The 16,346-nt window shown below is 48.9% G+C and overlaps 1 protein-coding gene across 1 annotated transcript in view; it reads left to right on the forward strand.

Moving 5' to 3' along the window:
• The window catches only part of LOC134944059 (caspase-8-like), a 61,434-nt gene that overhangs the window by 6,653 nt on the left and 38,435 nt on the right, over positions 1–16,346 (forward strand). Inside the window, exon 3 of the mRNA XM_063932595.1 lies at positions 3,449–3,590. Within this exon, the coding sequence (XP_063788665.1) occupies positions 3,449–3,590 (142 nt within the window). The remainder of the gene's footprint in view (positions 1–3,448; positions 3,591–16,346) is intronic.

Genomic DNA, 16,346 nt, shown 5'->3' on the forward strand with positions numbered 1-16,346 from the left:
TTGATCCATCAGTGCATTCGGTTGTTGGGGAAGATGGTGGTGGCCTACGAGGCCATACAGTTTGGCAGGTTCCATGCCAGAGTATTCCAGTGAGACCTGTTGGACAAGTGGTCGGGATCCCACCTACACATGCACTGGAAGATAGTCCTGTCGTCAAAAGCCAGGATTTCACTCCTGTGGTGGCTACACAGCTCGCACCTACTAGAGGGATGCAGGTTCGGGATTCAGGACTGGCTCCTGGTAACCACGGATGCAAGTCTCCGAGGCTGGGGAGCTGTCACTCGGGGGGAAAGCTTCCAAGGAAAATGGTCAAGTCAGGAAGCCTGCCTTCACATAAACGTGCTGGAATTGAGAGCCATTTACAACAGCCTACAACAAGCGGTACATCTTCTTCAAGATCATTCCGTGCAGATCCAGTCGGACAATGTAACAGCAGTCGCGTACATAAACAGGCAGGGCGGAACGAAAAGCAGAGCGGCAATGGCAGAGGTGACGAAGATCCTCCTCTGGGCAGAAAGACATGTAAAGGCTCTGTCAGCAATTTTCATTCCGGGAGTAGACAACTGGGAAGCAGACTTCCTCAGCAGACACGATCTCCATCCAGGAGAGTGGGGCCTCCACCAAGAAGTCTTCGCAGAGGTGACAAGTATTTGGGGAGTTCCTCAAGTAGACATGATGGCATCTCATCGCAACAAGAAGCTTCAGAAACATTGTTCCAGGTCGAGAGACCCTCAAGCAATAGCAGTGGATGCGCTGATCCCAAAAGTTCTCAGGATCATAAGAAGAACAAGGGTTCGAACAATCTTCATTGCCCCAGACTGGCCAAGGAGGGCTTGGTACCCAGATCTTCAGGAGTTGCTCATAAAAGATCCTCGGCCTCTTGCTATCCGCGAGGACCTGCTGCAGCAGGGGCCGTGCGTGTATCAAGACTTACCGAGGCTACGTTTGATGGCATGGCTGTTGAGCGCCGGATCCTAGCCCGAAAGGGTATTCCAAAGGAAGTCATTCCCACACTTATTCAGGCCAGGAAAGGAGTAACGGTGAAACATTACCACCGTATTTGGAGAAAATATGTGTCTTGGTGTGAATCCAAGAAGACTCCTGCGGAAGAGTTTCAGTTGGGACGTTTTCTCCATTTTCTGCAGGCTGGTGTGGAGGCGGGCCTTCGATTGGGGTCAATCAAGGTCCAGATTTCGGCCTTGTCAATTTTCTTCCAAAAACATTTGGCCGCTCTTCCAGAGGTGCAGACCTTCGTGAAAGGGGTTCTGCACATCCAGCCTCCATTTGTGCCTCCAGTGGCACCATGGGACCTTAATGTGGTGTTGCAGTTCCTTCAATCGGATTGGTTTGAGCCTCTACAAGAGATAGAGTTGAAGTTTCTCACTTGGAAAGTGGTGATGCTTTTGGCATTGGCATCCGCAAGGCGGGTGTCTGAATTGGGGGCCTTGTCTCACAAGAGCCCTTACCTGGTATTCCATGAAGATAGGGCAGAGTTGAGAACTCACCAACATTTTCTTCCAAAAGTGGTTTCATCTTTCCACATAAACCAACCTATTGTGGTGCCAGTAGTTACTGACACGTTCACTGAGTCAAAGTCTCTAGATGTGGTTAGAGCTTTGAAGATATATGTCACTAGAACAGCTAAGATACGGAAAACAGAGGCTCTGTTTGTCCTGTATGCTCCCAACAGGATTGGGTGTCCTGCTTCCAAGCAGACTATTGCGCGCTGGATCAGAGGTACGATTCAGCATGCACATTCTACGGCTGGTTTGCCGTTACCTACATCGGTGAAGGCCCATTCTACTAGGAAGGTGGGCTCATCCTGTGCGACTGCCCGGGGTGGGGGGTCTCGGCATTACAACTTTGCCGAACAGCTACTTGGTCAGGGTCACATTTGCTAAGTTCTACAAGTTTGACACCTTGGCCGAGGAAGACCTCAAGTTCGGTCAATCGGTGCTGCAGGGTCATCCGCACTCTCCCGCCCGTACTGAAGCTTTTGTATAAACCCCATGGTCATGAAGTGGACCCCAGCATCAACTAGGACGTATGAGAAAACAGGATTTTAATACCTACTGGTAAATCCTTTTCTCCTAGTCCGTAGAGGATGCTGGGCGCCCGTCCCAGTGCGTACTTTACCTGCAGTTTTGTTTATTAGAGTTACACATGTTGTGTTTTATTAGTTTCAGCATTTTTGCTGTAATTGGTTCATGCCTGTTGGCGTGTGTTATGTTGAATGCCATGTTGTGCGGCATGGTTGAGGAGTGAGCTGGTATGTATCTCACCATTAGTATTAAAGTAAATCCTTTCCTCGAAATGTCTGTCTCCCTGGGCACAGTTCCTATAACTGAGGTCTGGAGCAGGGGCATAGAGGGAGGAGCCAGTTCACACCCATTGAAAAGTCTTAAGAGTGCCCATGGCTCCTGCGGAACCGTCTATACCCCATGGTCATGAAGTGGACCCCAGCATCTTCTATGGACTAGGAGAAAAGGATTTACCGGTAGGTATTAAAATCCTGTTTTTCCCCCCTATGTACAGTGCAGAGACTTGCTGCAGATGCAGTGGCATACCCTCCAGTTGCGCCTTATTGACAGGTACAGAACCTTTTTTTATGGTCTGTACTGATTTCTGGCTCTCCAAACCTCCATTGAAAGTATAGGAAAATGGGCATGTCCACGCCACTGTACCCGTGACCACGACCCCGTTTGGAATTGGTAGCGATGTTTGTGTGTAAAGTGTTGGAGGGTGTGATGCTGCAGATGCAGTGGGCCTATTTTGGGGTGTGGGCCTGGAGCTGCAGCTCCATCAGACCCATTGTTAATCCTGCTCTGGGAACACACAGCAGCCAAAGGGCAGAGCCTCCCATTGGATGTAACCCGTGTGGGAGGGCGTTTATCACCCAATCAGCTGCGGACAGGGTGTGATAGACCTGCTGCTAACCCAATGAGAGCTCCTAGCCACGCCCAGCGTTATACACACAGGCACAGAGTCACAGATCTGGGCTTATAGCGGAGATTTTATTTTATTTAACTATTTACATTATTTTCTGCATAATTATTATTGCTCCCACAGGCGTGCCCCATATGTGCAGTATTCTGATGACCCCGGGGATGCCATATGGAGCAGATATAAATATGTGGCTGCTTGGAATGCCGCCGGCCCGGTAATCCTATTATAGGGATTGTTACAGGCGTCTCATGTCTCGCACAGTAACTTGCAGCTACTGACCTCAGACTATTACGTCCATGTCTTAGAGCGGCCTCATAGCTGAGTGACCCTGGAGGGTGAGTGTTCCTGTTGTCATCAGTCTGGGTTCCATACAAGAGTGACTCCATTTATACTCATGCCCAAGAGTCAGGTTCTATGTACGTAAAGAAGGGATCTGCGATCTCTCTTATTAGAAGATTACCGTTCACGCCACATTCACCTATAGCCCGGGGATTTCTTGTAGGAATCTATGCTGGACGTGCTTCTAGAAATGGAAAAAGATGGAAAACTGAGTGAAGACGATCTGAAGACACTGAGCAACGCTCTGCGAGAAATCCATCGGAATGATCTCCTGCAGAAGGTGGCATCATATGAAAGACAACAAGGTACCCCCAAATTAGCACCCTGGCATCCATTTGGGTATAAGCCGGACTACAAGTACAGTACCCGGTGCTGCAAGTGGCGCTGCCACCCAGAAATTAATACAAAGTCCTCTGCAGCTGCGTACACAGACGCAGCACCTACACAGATACGCAGAACATAGACTCCCCGAGTGAGGCTGCGATCACGCACATTGGGCGCAGGAATTTAGTCTGGCGCCATGTTTATTGCGTATGGGATTGCAGATGTAAGCAGAGTTACGCCCCGAAAATGATTGCGACACGCCTGTGTTTGTTGCTGCCACTACCCGTTACCTCCCCCAAACCGTCCCCTCCTGTCACTCCCTGCGAGCGGCATCACACCGGCGCAGTGCCACCTTCCGGTCACCGGCCCAGAAACTTTACAGCACATCTATGAGACTGTGCCTCAATCACAGCGCTGACTCTCCGACGCACACTCTCTAGAGACACGTCGGCAGTGAGGACGACTCAGAAGCAGGCCCTCGTCTTGTCATCTTCCTCATAGCTCAGTCTGGGCCTATTTCATGTCTGCACGCCACTGCCTACGCAGCTGCCATTGACTGGCTAATCATCGCAAGTGGCGCTGCCGCCCAAAAAAGTAGATAGTCACAGCACCGACGCATAACGAGGAACATCGACTCCCCCAGTGCGTCTATGGTCACGCAGACTGGCCGCGGCAGTGGTGTCTGCCATTAATCTCTCCATTGCGTGAACATCTCATTGCGTACAAAATTAATTAGGCCCTCTATAGGGAATGCGGACAGCATACCGATCGTCAGGATCCCGACGGTCACCATACAGACGCCGGGATACCGATGGGGGCAGTATACCGCCGCCGGTATACTGGTGAGGTAGGTGATTCCCCCTCTATGGGTGTCTATGACACCCACAGAGGGGATAATAGAACCTGTGGCGAGTGAAGCTCGCCACCGAGCCAGCAGCGTGGTCAGCGCAGCGAGCCCACATGGGCCTTTGTTGCGCTCGCCCCCTGCTGGCATTCTGCCGCTCAGGATACTTACTAATCATCGGTTGTTTTTTTGTGGGGGTTTTTTTTCATCGCTGCATTTTGGCGGCAAATGGAAGCAGCAAACCGCTGGTATTTACTAGTCACCGGTACAGAGGGGTTTTGTGCTTATCTGTTTTACAGCGGTTTATGGTGGTTTTTGGAGTCGTATTTTGCCCAAATCGATGTACAGTGAACCTGGCGTAAATCTCCGCATCTATCCGGCGCGGAGAGGAATCACAATACTGCGACAGCCATCATTAGGTAGTAACGGAGCAGATAATGGAACACTGATACTTCTCTTGTGAGGGAAACACTGTTGTATTATACTGTATATTAGTGGGAAAATGATTGTTTCATTTTATCGTTAATCCTCTTTCTCTTACGTCCTAGGGGATGCTGGGGTTCCATTTAGTACCATGGGGCATAGACGGGTCCTCTAGGAACCATGGGCACTTTAAGAGTTTGAGAGTGTGGTCTGGCTCCTCCCTCTATGCCCCTCCTACCAGACTCGATTTAGAAAATGTGCCCGGAGGAGCCGGTCCCAGCTAGGGGAGCTCCTAGTAGGGTTGCCACCTCATGCATCATCGATTCCTGGAGATCCACCCCCCACCCCTCCCCCCGTGGCACCAAGCAATGTTCATGTAAATAAAATGATGTACCACATTTATAAAATATTTTACGTACAAACAATCTAAATGAAACCGTGTATCTATATAAATAGAAATATAATAGTCGCCACTTGGATAAATTACAGCATTCGGTGCCTTAGAACTAGATTGTGTGAGAGAGGGAAGAACATGGAAGTGTAATGGGCCCTACACACTGGCAGATAACACTGCACGATATGAACATGCTCATTCATTAATGAACAAGAACTCGTTCATATCGTACAGTGTGGAGGCACCAACGATGAACGATGCGCGGCCCCGCACTCGTTCACCGTTGGTGCCCCATCGCCTGTGCATGCAGGCCAGTATGGACAATCTCGTCCATATTAGCATGCACTGCTATGGAGCCGGGTGATGGGGGAGTGAAGAAACTTCACTCCTCCCGTCACCTCACCCCCCCCCCGACGCCGGGTCGCCCGTCGGCCGTACCCGCCGTCGAGCAGCTCGGCGGCGGATCGCCAAGTGTGTAGGGCCCTTAAGTGTTGCACACAACTTAATCAATATCAAGCTTCAACAGGTTCAATTACTAAAAGGTGTCTCAGTGATTAAAATATATACATATATCTATATATAACGTGAGCCTCAATTTGTTTCATGCATGCTCATTATATTATACATATATGTGTGACACACCTATCAGCTCTCGTTGCTCTTCTTACATGAGCCGGGCCGGCGTTACTTCACCACCGCAGCCCAGGGAAACGCTGAGGAAGAGCCACCGATGGCAGCGTCACAGCAGCTTCGGCTCAGTCTGCGGTCCGCAGGCGCAGCCCAGGGAAACGCTGAGGAAGAGCCACCGATGGCACCATCACAACAGCTTCAGCTCAGTCTGCGGTCCGATGGCGCAGCCCAGGGAAACGCTGAGGAAGAGCCACCGATGGCAGCGTCACAGCAGCTTCGGCTCAGTCTGCGGTCCGCAGGCGCAGCCCAGGGAAACGCTGAGGAAGAGCTGCCGATGGCACCATCACAACAGCTTCAGCTCAGTCTGCGGTCCGCAGGCGCAGCCCAGGGAAACGCTGAGGAAGAGCCACCGATGGCAGCGTCACAGCAGCTTCGGCTCAGTCTGCGGTCCGCAGGCGCAGCCCAGGGAAACGCTGAGGAAGAGCCACCGATGGCAGCGTCACAGCAGCTTCGGCTCAGTCTGCGGTCCGCAGGCGCAGCCCAGGGAAACGCTGAGGAAAAGCCACCGATGGCAGCGTCACAGCAGCTTCGGCTCAGTCTGCGGTCCGCAGGCGCAGCCCAGGGAAACGCTGAGGAAGAGCCACCGATGGTAGCGTCACGGCAGCTTCGGCTCAGTCTGGGCTGAACACAGTCTTAAACACAGATTTGATGTCATCATCTCGCGAGACATTCACTGTAGTTCACCGAGTTCCTTGGCTGCCAAGCACTGCTGGTGCTCCCAGGGTCCCCTTATTGTTAAATCTGTTACTTATATTTCAATAAGAGTATTTAATGTAACCAGGACACAGGGAGTGTTGCATGCTTCTTTACTGGAGAAGAACAGGAAACTAAAGAACACAGAAATAGATTCATACACCAACTAATATAAATACAAAATAAGATCCGTTGTAACCTTCCAGCAGAACACATATACAGCAATGAGAACTATATACACCACACTCCTCCCCTTAGATAAATGCAGACATGAAAATGTTATCACTAAGCAATGTATATGTTACCCCAGGAGGCTACAAATCAAGCCTTTGAGGTGCCTTACGAACTCTGTCTGGATAGCGATGTTTAACTCCCAGAGTGACTGGCTGCTCCACAGAAATCACACTAGAAGGTTCAGGATCAGTTGTTACTAAGGGAACCTCATGCTCAGGTGACTCCATAACAGGTTTGGGAACAGTCTGTGTATCTGAGCCAGAGGGGTACATTTCCTCCACAGTGTCAGGAACAGTCTCTGTATCAGTTCCAGAGGGGTATACATAAACCCCCGCATCACTGGCTTGGCTATGTCCAGCTGTCGACGTACAGTCAGTTTGCCTCCCAGCCTCAATGATTTGATCAATGTGGCGACGCCACAATTCTCCTCCAACTTCAATCACGTACATCAGAGGGCCGGATTTGGAAGAAACTATTCCCGGTTGCCATTTGTCTCCTCTATAATCACGGACCAGAACCTCTTGGCCAATGTGGAAGAACCGAGTAGGTTTCTGATAAACTGATTGAAAACTGTTTGTTATGTACCTTCCGCCTTACATCCGGTTTTATCAAGTCCCACTGAGACCGTAAGTTCCGTTGCATAAATAGCACCGCAGGAGGCTGACCGGTAGTGGAGTGCTCAGTCCTACGATATATAAACAAGAAGTTGTCAATCTTGTGTTGCAAAGGTAGATGTGCACGGACTTGATAGCTTTTTTGAATGTTTGGACAAATCTCTGAGCCAAACCGTTAGTGGCTGGATGGTGTGGAGCTGATGTAAAATGTTTAATTCCATTGTCTTGCATGAACTTATTGAATTCCATGGACACAAACTGTGGCCCATTGTTACTGCACACTTGCTCCGGTAGACCATTTCTAGCAAAGATGGTTCGCAGCACAGCAATTGTTTTCTCAGAGGTAGTGGATTTCATCTTTATTACCTCTGGCCATTTTGAATGAGCGTCCACTGCAATAAGAAACATACAATCCATGAATGGACCAGCAAAGTCAATATGTACCCGCTGCCATGGAGATGAAGGCCATTCCCAGGGGTGTAACGGGGCTAAAGGTGGTGCATTTTGAACTCTTTGACATCCTTCACACCCTTTTGTCAAAGTTTCAATTTGACCATCGATTCCTGGCCACCACACATAGCTTCTAGCAAGATTCTTCATTTTTACTGTGCCTACGTGACCCTCATGCAAATTTTCCAAAACTCTGTTTCGCAGTTTAGGTGGTATTACCACTCGTGACCCACACAATAGAGTTCCTTGACAGACAGAAAGCTGATCTCTCCTGCCCGAAAACCCGTAATAATGAGCATCGCCATGTTTAGGCCAACCTTTGAGAGTTTAGTCCATTACTTTTGATAGTACCGGGTCTTTCCTTGTTTCCCGATTGATCGTGGCATTGGTAATAGGTAGCTGTTCCATCAACATATTGTGATACACTTCCAGGGGGTCTCCATCACTGTCCTCCTCACTTTGGGGCAAGGGAGAACGCGACAGACCATCAGCGTTGCCATGTAGTTTTGTTCCTTTAAACTCGATGTCATATGTATGAGCACCCAGGAATAATGACCAACGTTGAAGCCGAGCTGCAGTCATGGCTGGGACTCCCTTGTGGGGGTTAAAAATTGATACCAGTGGTTGATGATCCGTAATTAATGTAAACCTTTGCCCATACAAAAATTGATGAACTTTCTTCACTCCCCATACTAAACTTAAGGCCTCTCGGTCAATTTGCGCATAATTCTTCTCTGCCACTGTCAAAGACCGTGAAGCAAACGCTATTGGCTTCTCGCTACCATCTCTCAGTTGATGTGATAACACTGCTCCAATGCCGTACGGTGACGTATCACACGCCAGCCTGATGGGTAGTTTCGGATCAAAATGAGTAAGGACTTTATCAGATGTAATCAATCTTTTTGTTTCTGAGAATGCTTTCTCAGTCTTTTGTCCACTTCCATCGTGCATTTTTCTGTAGTAGGGCATTTAGCGGGTGTATTACTGTGGAGAGGTCTGGTAAGAACATGTGATAATAATTAACTAGGCCCAGGTAAGATCTCAGCTGTGACACAGACTGTGGCTGGGGTGCTTGTAGTACTGCCTCAATTTTATCATTTGATTTGTGCAGACCTTGTCTCTATCAATCACATGTCCACAATAGGAAATGCTTTCTTGGAAAAATGCACATTTATCTTTATTTACTCTGAGTCCATATTCCTGTAGTCGGGTTAATACTTTTTCCAAATTATTTAAATGGTCCACATCACCTTTGCCTGTTACAATTATATCATCCAGGTAACATTGCGTACCTGGTATTCCTTGTAGGACTTGATACAGTGCTCTCTGCCATAATGCTGGATCAGAAGAAAGTCCAAACACCAGACGGTTATATTGTAATAAACCTTTGTGAGTATTGATGGTTAAATATTTCTTAGACGCCTCCTCAATTTCCATTTGCAAGTACGCTTGAGCTAGGTCAATTTTGGAAAAGCGGTCGCCCCCTGAGAGAGCTGCAAAGATGTCCTCTATTTTAGGCAAAGGATACTGCACAGTCCGTAGTACTGGATTTATTGTCATTTTGAAATCTCTGCAAATACGGATACTTCCCATTTTGTCTTTTTTTTACTATCGGAACTATGGGCATAGCCCATTCACTCCATTCCTCTGGGGAGAGTATACCAGAGTCTTCCAGTTTCCTTAGTTCCTCCTCAACCGCTGGTCGGATGGCATAAGGTACTGTGCGAGCTTTACAAAACCTTGGAACGGCATGTGGTTCCAACTCTATACTGGCCTTAATGTCCTTTAACGTGCCTATCCCTGGTTGGAAAATGGGTTGTGCGGCAGCTAACAATTTAGAAAGTTCCTTAATAGCTGCGTCATTGTTGGATACATCAGATGCAGTAGATTGTAGCCTGTGAATGGAATGCCAGTCAAGTTGGATTTTCCTTATCCATTCGCGGCCCAATAATGCCGGTCCACCACGTGGAAGTATGTACAAGTACAGCTTATGGGTATTGCCTTTGTATTTCACATAAACTTTTATTTTTCCCAATGGGGACACCAGTTCACCCGTATATGTGCGGAGTGTTACGGATGTTTTCTTTAAAGGAATAGCAGCAAACAGGCGTTTGTAATCACTTGACGCTCTTTTGCTGTCATAGAGTGCATCTCTAGGCTGCATAACCCTTTTTCTGTACCAGTACTATCAGTAGAGTCTGCTTCATTGTCGGCTACTTTATGCACCTGGGATGTTGTATGTTTTCTCCCGGGAACTTTGGATACTTGCGAGCGGTTTGGTGTTTTCCCCGACTGGCACACCCTTTCAATATGGCCTCTTTTCTTACATTTTCTACACACTTTGTCTTTAAACCAGCACTGACTGGCATCATGCGAGGACTTCCCACAGCAAACACAGGACTGTCTCTGATACCAATGAACTGGATTGGGAGTACATTCTGGTGCCTTTTGCTGCAATTCTGATGCATCCCTGGTTGCAGTCTCCAGTGAAATAGCTATGGCCAGTGCTCGCTCTAAGGTCAGGTCAGGCTCAGCCAGCAATTTCTTTTGTGTACCTGCACTTTTCATCCCACAAACTAAACGGTCTCTTAGAACATCTGATAACCCTGCTCCAAATGCACAGTGTTCAGAGTCCTCAGCTCTGCAATGTATTTAGAAATACTTTCACTTTCACATTGATTCCTTCTGTGAAACCTGAATCTTTCAGCAATCACTAATGCTGCTTTCAGATTGCAAATGCCGGATCCCACCCGGTAAGAGAAACGTGTCCTTACCGGGTGGGATCCGGCATTTGCGCTCCTTTACTGGCTTTCCGACCCGGCAATATACCGGGTCGGTTGCCATAGCAGCAGGGGGCGCAGCAGCAGCAGGGGCGGGGGTGGAGGCGGCGCTGGGAGATGAGCTCATCTCATGCGCCGCCTCGCTCTATGCTGTGAATGGGAGCCGTGTCGCATCGGAACGGCTCCCATTCACACTGCGCCTGACCCGGTATTCAACCCGGTAATAACCCTTCTTTTTTACCGGGTTGAATTACCGGGTCAGGCGACCCGCTAATTCACCAAAGGAGCTTTCACATCGCACACTGACCCGTTTCGACACGGCAATATGCCGTGTCGAGACCGGGTTATTTGTGCGATGTGAAAGGGGTATAATGGTTTAGGGTTTAAGTGCTTTTGTAAAATGTCCACAATGTGAGTAAAGGACTTGTTGGCTGGCTTCTCAGGTGCTATTAAACTCCTCAGCAGACTGTATGTTTGGGCGCCCATTACACTGAGTAATACTGGAACCTTCCTGTCTCCTTGCACTGCGTTTACACTACAATACAACTCCACTCTCTCAATATTATGTAGCCCAGTCCTCTATAGTACCATCAAATGCAGCTATTGTGCCAATATATCCTGACATTATTCCTGTATATTTAGTCCTCCCTTCCTTAGAAAATGAAGATATAGCTCACGTGCTCCTTTTATTCAAGTTAGGTCATACTTGCCTACTCTCCCGGAATGGCCGGGAGGCTCCCGAAAATCGGGTGACCCTCCCGGCCCCGCGGAAGAGCAGGCAAGTCTCCCGGTTTTTCAAGTTCCCCCTGCCCGGTCACCCACTTTGAGAGTAAAGTGGGCGGTCCGGACAGTAGATGACGCGATTATTGTTGAATCGCGTCATCATAGTCACGCCCCCTGCTGTAAAATGCCGGTTATAGCGGCATTACAGAGCGGGGGGCGTGGTTTAAACGTGTAAATCTATAACCCCACCCTCGTTCCGCCTCCTCCCCTCCTCCTCCCCGCCCCGTTCCGCCTCCTCCCACCCCCTCTTCTCGACATTGCCCAGTCCGACTCCAGCCCCTCCACTGAGCCGTCCTGGCTGCTCTCTCCCGGAGAGAGCTGCCAGAAGGTAGGTAAGTATGAGTTAGGTGCTGCTGGCAGTCTGAATGAGTTGTTCCTGTTTGCACCCCACAATTGTGCTGTGTCAGCCCACTGGTGCTCCACTAATACCTGGAGCCATGCTGAAGAACAGTTTAATCCTCGTCGCCAGTGTTAAATCTGTTACTTATATTTCAATAAGAGTATTTAATGTAACCAGGACACAGGGAGTGTTGCATGCTTCTTTACTGGAGAAGAACAGGAAACTAAAGAACACAGAAATAGATTCATACACCAACTAATATAAATACAAAATAAGATCCGTTGTAACCTTCCAGCAGAACACATATACAGCAATGGGAACTATATACACCACACTTATTCCTGGAAAATCCAGGAATCCGGGTGAAGGGAAAAGCCTCCTGGTGGGTTGCCACTAAATCCTGGAGAAACCAGGAAATCAGGGAGAGGTGGCAACCCTAGCTCCTAGATAAGGAGAGTGCCTAGCTAGGCACGAAATCTATATAAGTCTTACATTTTTGTGATTGGTTGAAGTTGTCATCTGTTGCTAGGCAGATCAGAGTTTTGAGTGAGTTGTAATTGGTTAGGGCCAGCCTATCAGTGAGTGTAAGGGGAGTGATTTAGTGCATGTAGAGTAGAAGCTTCCAGATTTGCTTCCTCTTGTTGGTTGGAAGAAACGCGTGGATGCGGACCCATCTCCGGCGGGTGCCGGTGCTTCGGTTCCTGGTCTCTCGCAGGCGACTGAGATGGCCGACGTCCCTGGCCATTCAGGATCTGGTGAGCATGATGTTTCGGCTGATTCATCTGTTGTATCCTCATCAGACTCCTCTGCTAGCAGCGAGGGGTCTGATTCTCCCAAGCGCCCGTGTAAGCTTGCGAAGTTAGTTGCGCGCGAGGTCGCCAAGGTGGTGGGCTAGGCCAAGGTGCCGAAAAAGGCGGCGGTTCCTGACGAACCGCTGTTTTCGGAGATGGTGCGCTGCGCCAACACTGCTGTTACGCGGGGCTTAAGGAAAAGGATGAAGGAGAAAATTGTTAAGGGGAAACTTGTCACTCTGTTCACCCTCACGGATGACATGAGAAAGGACTTTGATAAGGCTAAGAAGGCAGGGGGCATCGGTGAACATGCTTTCCGGAGCTTTTATCATTGGTTGTGTTAGGCGCCGGGGTCCGCTCGTCGGTGCGGCCCGGCGCCTAGCAACCAGGGACGCCGTACGCGAACAGCCGCCGGCTCCCTGGCAACGCTGGACGCCGGGCGCGCTGAGCCGCACGGACCCTAGCAACGGGGACGCCACTGGCGGACCGTGTTCCCCGTTGCTAGGCTTTAAGGGTTAATGTTTTCTCCTGCTCTCTGGCCGGGCAGCAAGGCAGCTGCACGGCATTTATTCTAATCAGCCTTTTGGCAGCTGATTGGAGGACTCCTTGTTAAATACACTCCCAGGGCTTCTCACAGACGCCGGTAATAGCTTCCTGCATGCTGTCTTTGTTTGCTGAGAGTCTGTTCCAGTCTTGCTGTATCCGGTCATTCCAGTATTGGAAGCTCTGAACTCGGAAGTTTGTCATCTAATTCCTGGAGTCCTGACTAATCACCTTATAACATCCAGTGGTGTTCGTGAGTCACGGCCTTGCCGTGTGTTGCGGCTTGTCCGCTTTATTATTTATTATTTATGTTTTGGTGCATTTTGCGGAGGGTTCCGCTTCCACAGGTCCACTCTGGTATCCGGCGGTGCCGGGTAGGAGTATTGGATAAGTGGATTTTGGTTGTCCTTTTCCCTGGCGGGTTTCCGCACATACTTTAGGTTTTGTCAGTTAGCTTGTAGCCCCTGGCCTGGTTGTTTAGTCAGAGGGCCCCTTGTTATCACCCTGTCTCGGATTTCCCTTTGTCTCCCATTAAGACCTGAGGGGGCATCGGAGTTGGGCAGACTTAATCCGCCCTTCAAACGCGGCTGCCATGGGCTCAAGCAACCATAGTCTCGCAGGGGATTTCTGACAGCACGGGGAGACAACGGAGTTAGGGCGCCAGGGGCTATTTTCCATTCCCGCTCCCATAACCAGCATTCCCTTCCAGTACTCTGACCATTGCCATGAGATCTCCTCCGGTCAGGAGTACTGGAATCATAACATTATTACCGGCCATACCAAAACCTAAAATTAAACTGGGTTTAATTTTTTCCTTATTCAGTTTTGTAAGAGTTATCGGCCTCATGAATCCCACAGGTTTAGGGCCAAATCCTGGCCAGCTTCTAGTTAGCCAGATTCAAGAACTTACTCAGATGTTTCAGGATCTTTCCCTTCGGGTGAAGTCGCAGGAAGATCTTTTACGAACTTCCCCGAGGGTCGTCCCTGAACCAAAAATGCACTTGCCTGACCGTTTTTCTGGTGATAGGAAGGAGTTTTTTAATTTTAAAGAATCCTGTAAACTTTATTTTCGTTTAAGACCGATCTCATCAGGTACTGAATCTCAGCGGGTCGGAATTATTATTTCTTTGCTCCAGCGGGATCCTCAGACCTGGGCATTCGGTTTAAAAGCAGAGGATCCGGCGTTGTTGTCAGTAGACGCCTTTTTTGGGTCTTTAGGGCTTTTGTATGATGACCCTGATAGAGAGGCATCCGCTGAGAGTCAGTTACGCACTCTCAGACAGGGTAGAAATCCTGCAGAAGTTTTTTGTACAGAGTTTCGCCGTTGGTCGAACGACTGTGGCTGGAATGACCCAGCCCTGCGCAGTCAGTTTCGCCTCGGCTTATCAGAGTCTATAAAAGACAGTCTCCTTCAGTATCCCGCTCCTGAGACTCTCGATAAACTCATGGAGCTTTCTATTAAGATTGATCGTCGTCTCAGAGAGCGGAGGGCTGAAAAAGGAGCACCTGTCAGGTCTACTCCATGTGTATTTTCCATTCCTGAGGACGTAGAGAAGCCCATGCAGATGGGTCTCTCCCGGCTGTCTCCAGAAGAAAGAGCCAGAAGGCAAAACTCTGGTCTTTGTTTGTACTGTGGGGGTAAGGGACATTTTGCCCGTAATTGTCCGATCAAGTCAGGAAAACGCCTCGACCAAGTGAATTGTGAGGGGGTTCACTTTGGTCTGCAGCTTATCTCCTCGAAGAACTCCCTTTTAGTCCCAGCTAAAGTTTCCTTTGGCAGCCTCTGTTCCTCGGTGTCGGCTTTTGTTGACAGTGGAGCTGCAGGGAACTTTATGGACTTAACGTGGGCCAAGGCATTAGGTATTCCTCAGTTAGCCTTGGGTAGGTGTATCACCATGCATGGTTTAGATGGGAGTCCCTTGTCCAATGGGGTTATTTCCCTCTGTACACCCCCTGTACTACTTACGGTAGGAGCTCTTCATTCCGAAAAAATCGAGTTTTTCCTTACCCATTGCCCAGCAGTTCCAGTGGTTCTGGGTCACCCTTGGCTGGCCTTTCATAATCCCACCATTGATTGGCAGTCGGGGGAGATTTCACAATGGGGTACCATCTGTAATAAGGAATGTATTACGTTTCCCGTCAGAATAGCTGCTGCCATTCCCAAACTCATTCCCGTGGAATACCAGGACTTTGTTGATGTGTTTTCCAAGGGCAATGCAGACATTCTGCCTCCCCATCGGCCTTATGATTGTGCTATTGAGCTAATTCCTGGTGCCACATTGCCAAAGGGAAGGTTATATGCATTATCTGGGCCAGAAACTGCGGCCATGAATGAGTATGTTAAGGAGAGCCTAGGGAAAGGATTTATCAGGCCATCTAAATCCCCTTTAAGTGCAGGCTTCTTCTTTGTGGAGAAAAAAGACGGATCACTCAGACCTTGCATTGACTTTAGAGCCCTGAATAAGATCTCAGTTAAAAATACTTACCCTCTGCCGCTGATTTCTGTCCTCTTTGATCAGCTGCGTTCGGCTGTGATTTCTTCTAAAATTGACCTGAGGGGAGCGTATAACCTCATCCGAATCAAGTCGGGAGATGAGTGGAAGACGGCTTTCAGTACTCAGTCGGGTCACTACGAGTATCTGGTGATGCCGTTCGGCTTGTCTAACGCTCCGGCAGTATTCCAGGATCTCATTAACGATGTGCTCCGTGATTTTCTAGGAAGATTCGTGGTCGTTTACTTAGACGACATCCTGATCTATTCTGAATCAATTGAACAACATGTTACCCAGGTGCGTCAGGTTCTTCAAAAATTACGTGAAAATCATCTATATGCCAAGCTGGAGAAGTGCGAGTTTCATGTCACGGAGGTATCCTTTTTAGGGTACATTATTTCCCCTCGGGGATTCTGCATGGAACCTAAGAAGCTCCAAGCCATCCTTAGCTGGGCGCAACCCACCAACTTAAAAGCAATTCAGCGCTTTTTAGGGTTTGCGAATTATTATAGAAAATTTATTCATTCTTTTTCCGACCTGGTTGCTCCCATTGTGGCACTGACTAAGAAGGGAGCGGATCCTACCAACTGGTCACATGAAGCCGAGTTATCCTTTCAGGCCTTGAAACAAGCTTTTGTCTCAGCTCCAGTCCTCAGACATCCCAAC

Source organism: Pseudophryne corroboree, chromosome 7, assembly GCF_028390025.1.
Source record: "Pseudophryne corroboree isolate aPseCor3 chromosome 7, aPseCor3.hap2, whole genome shotgun sequence".
Lineage (NCBI taxonomy): Eukaryota > Metazoa > Chordata > Amphibia > Anura > Myobatrachidae > Pseudophryne > Pseudophryne corroboree.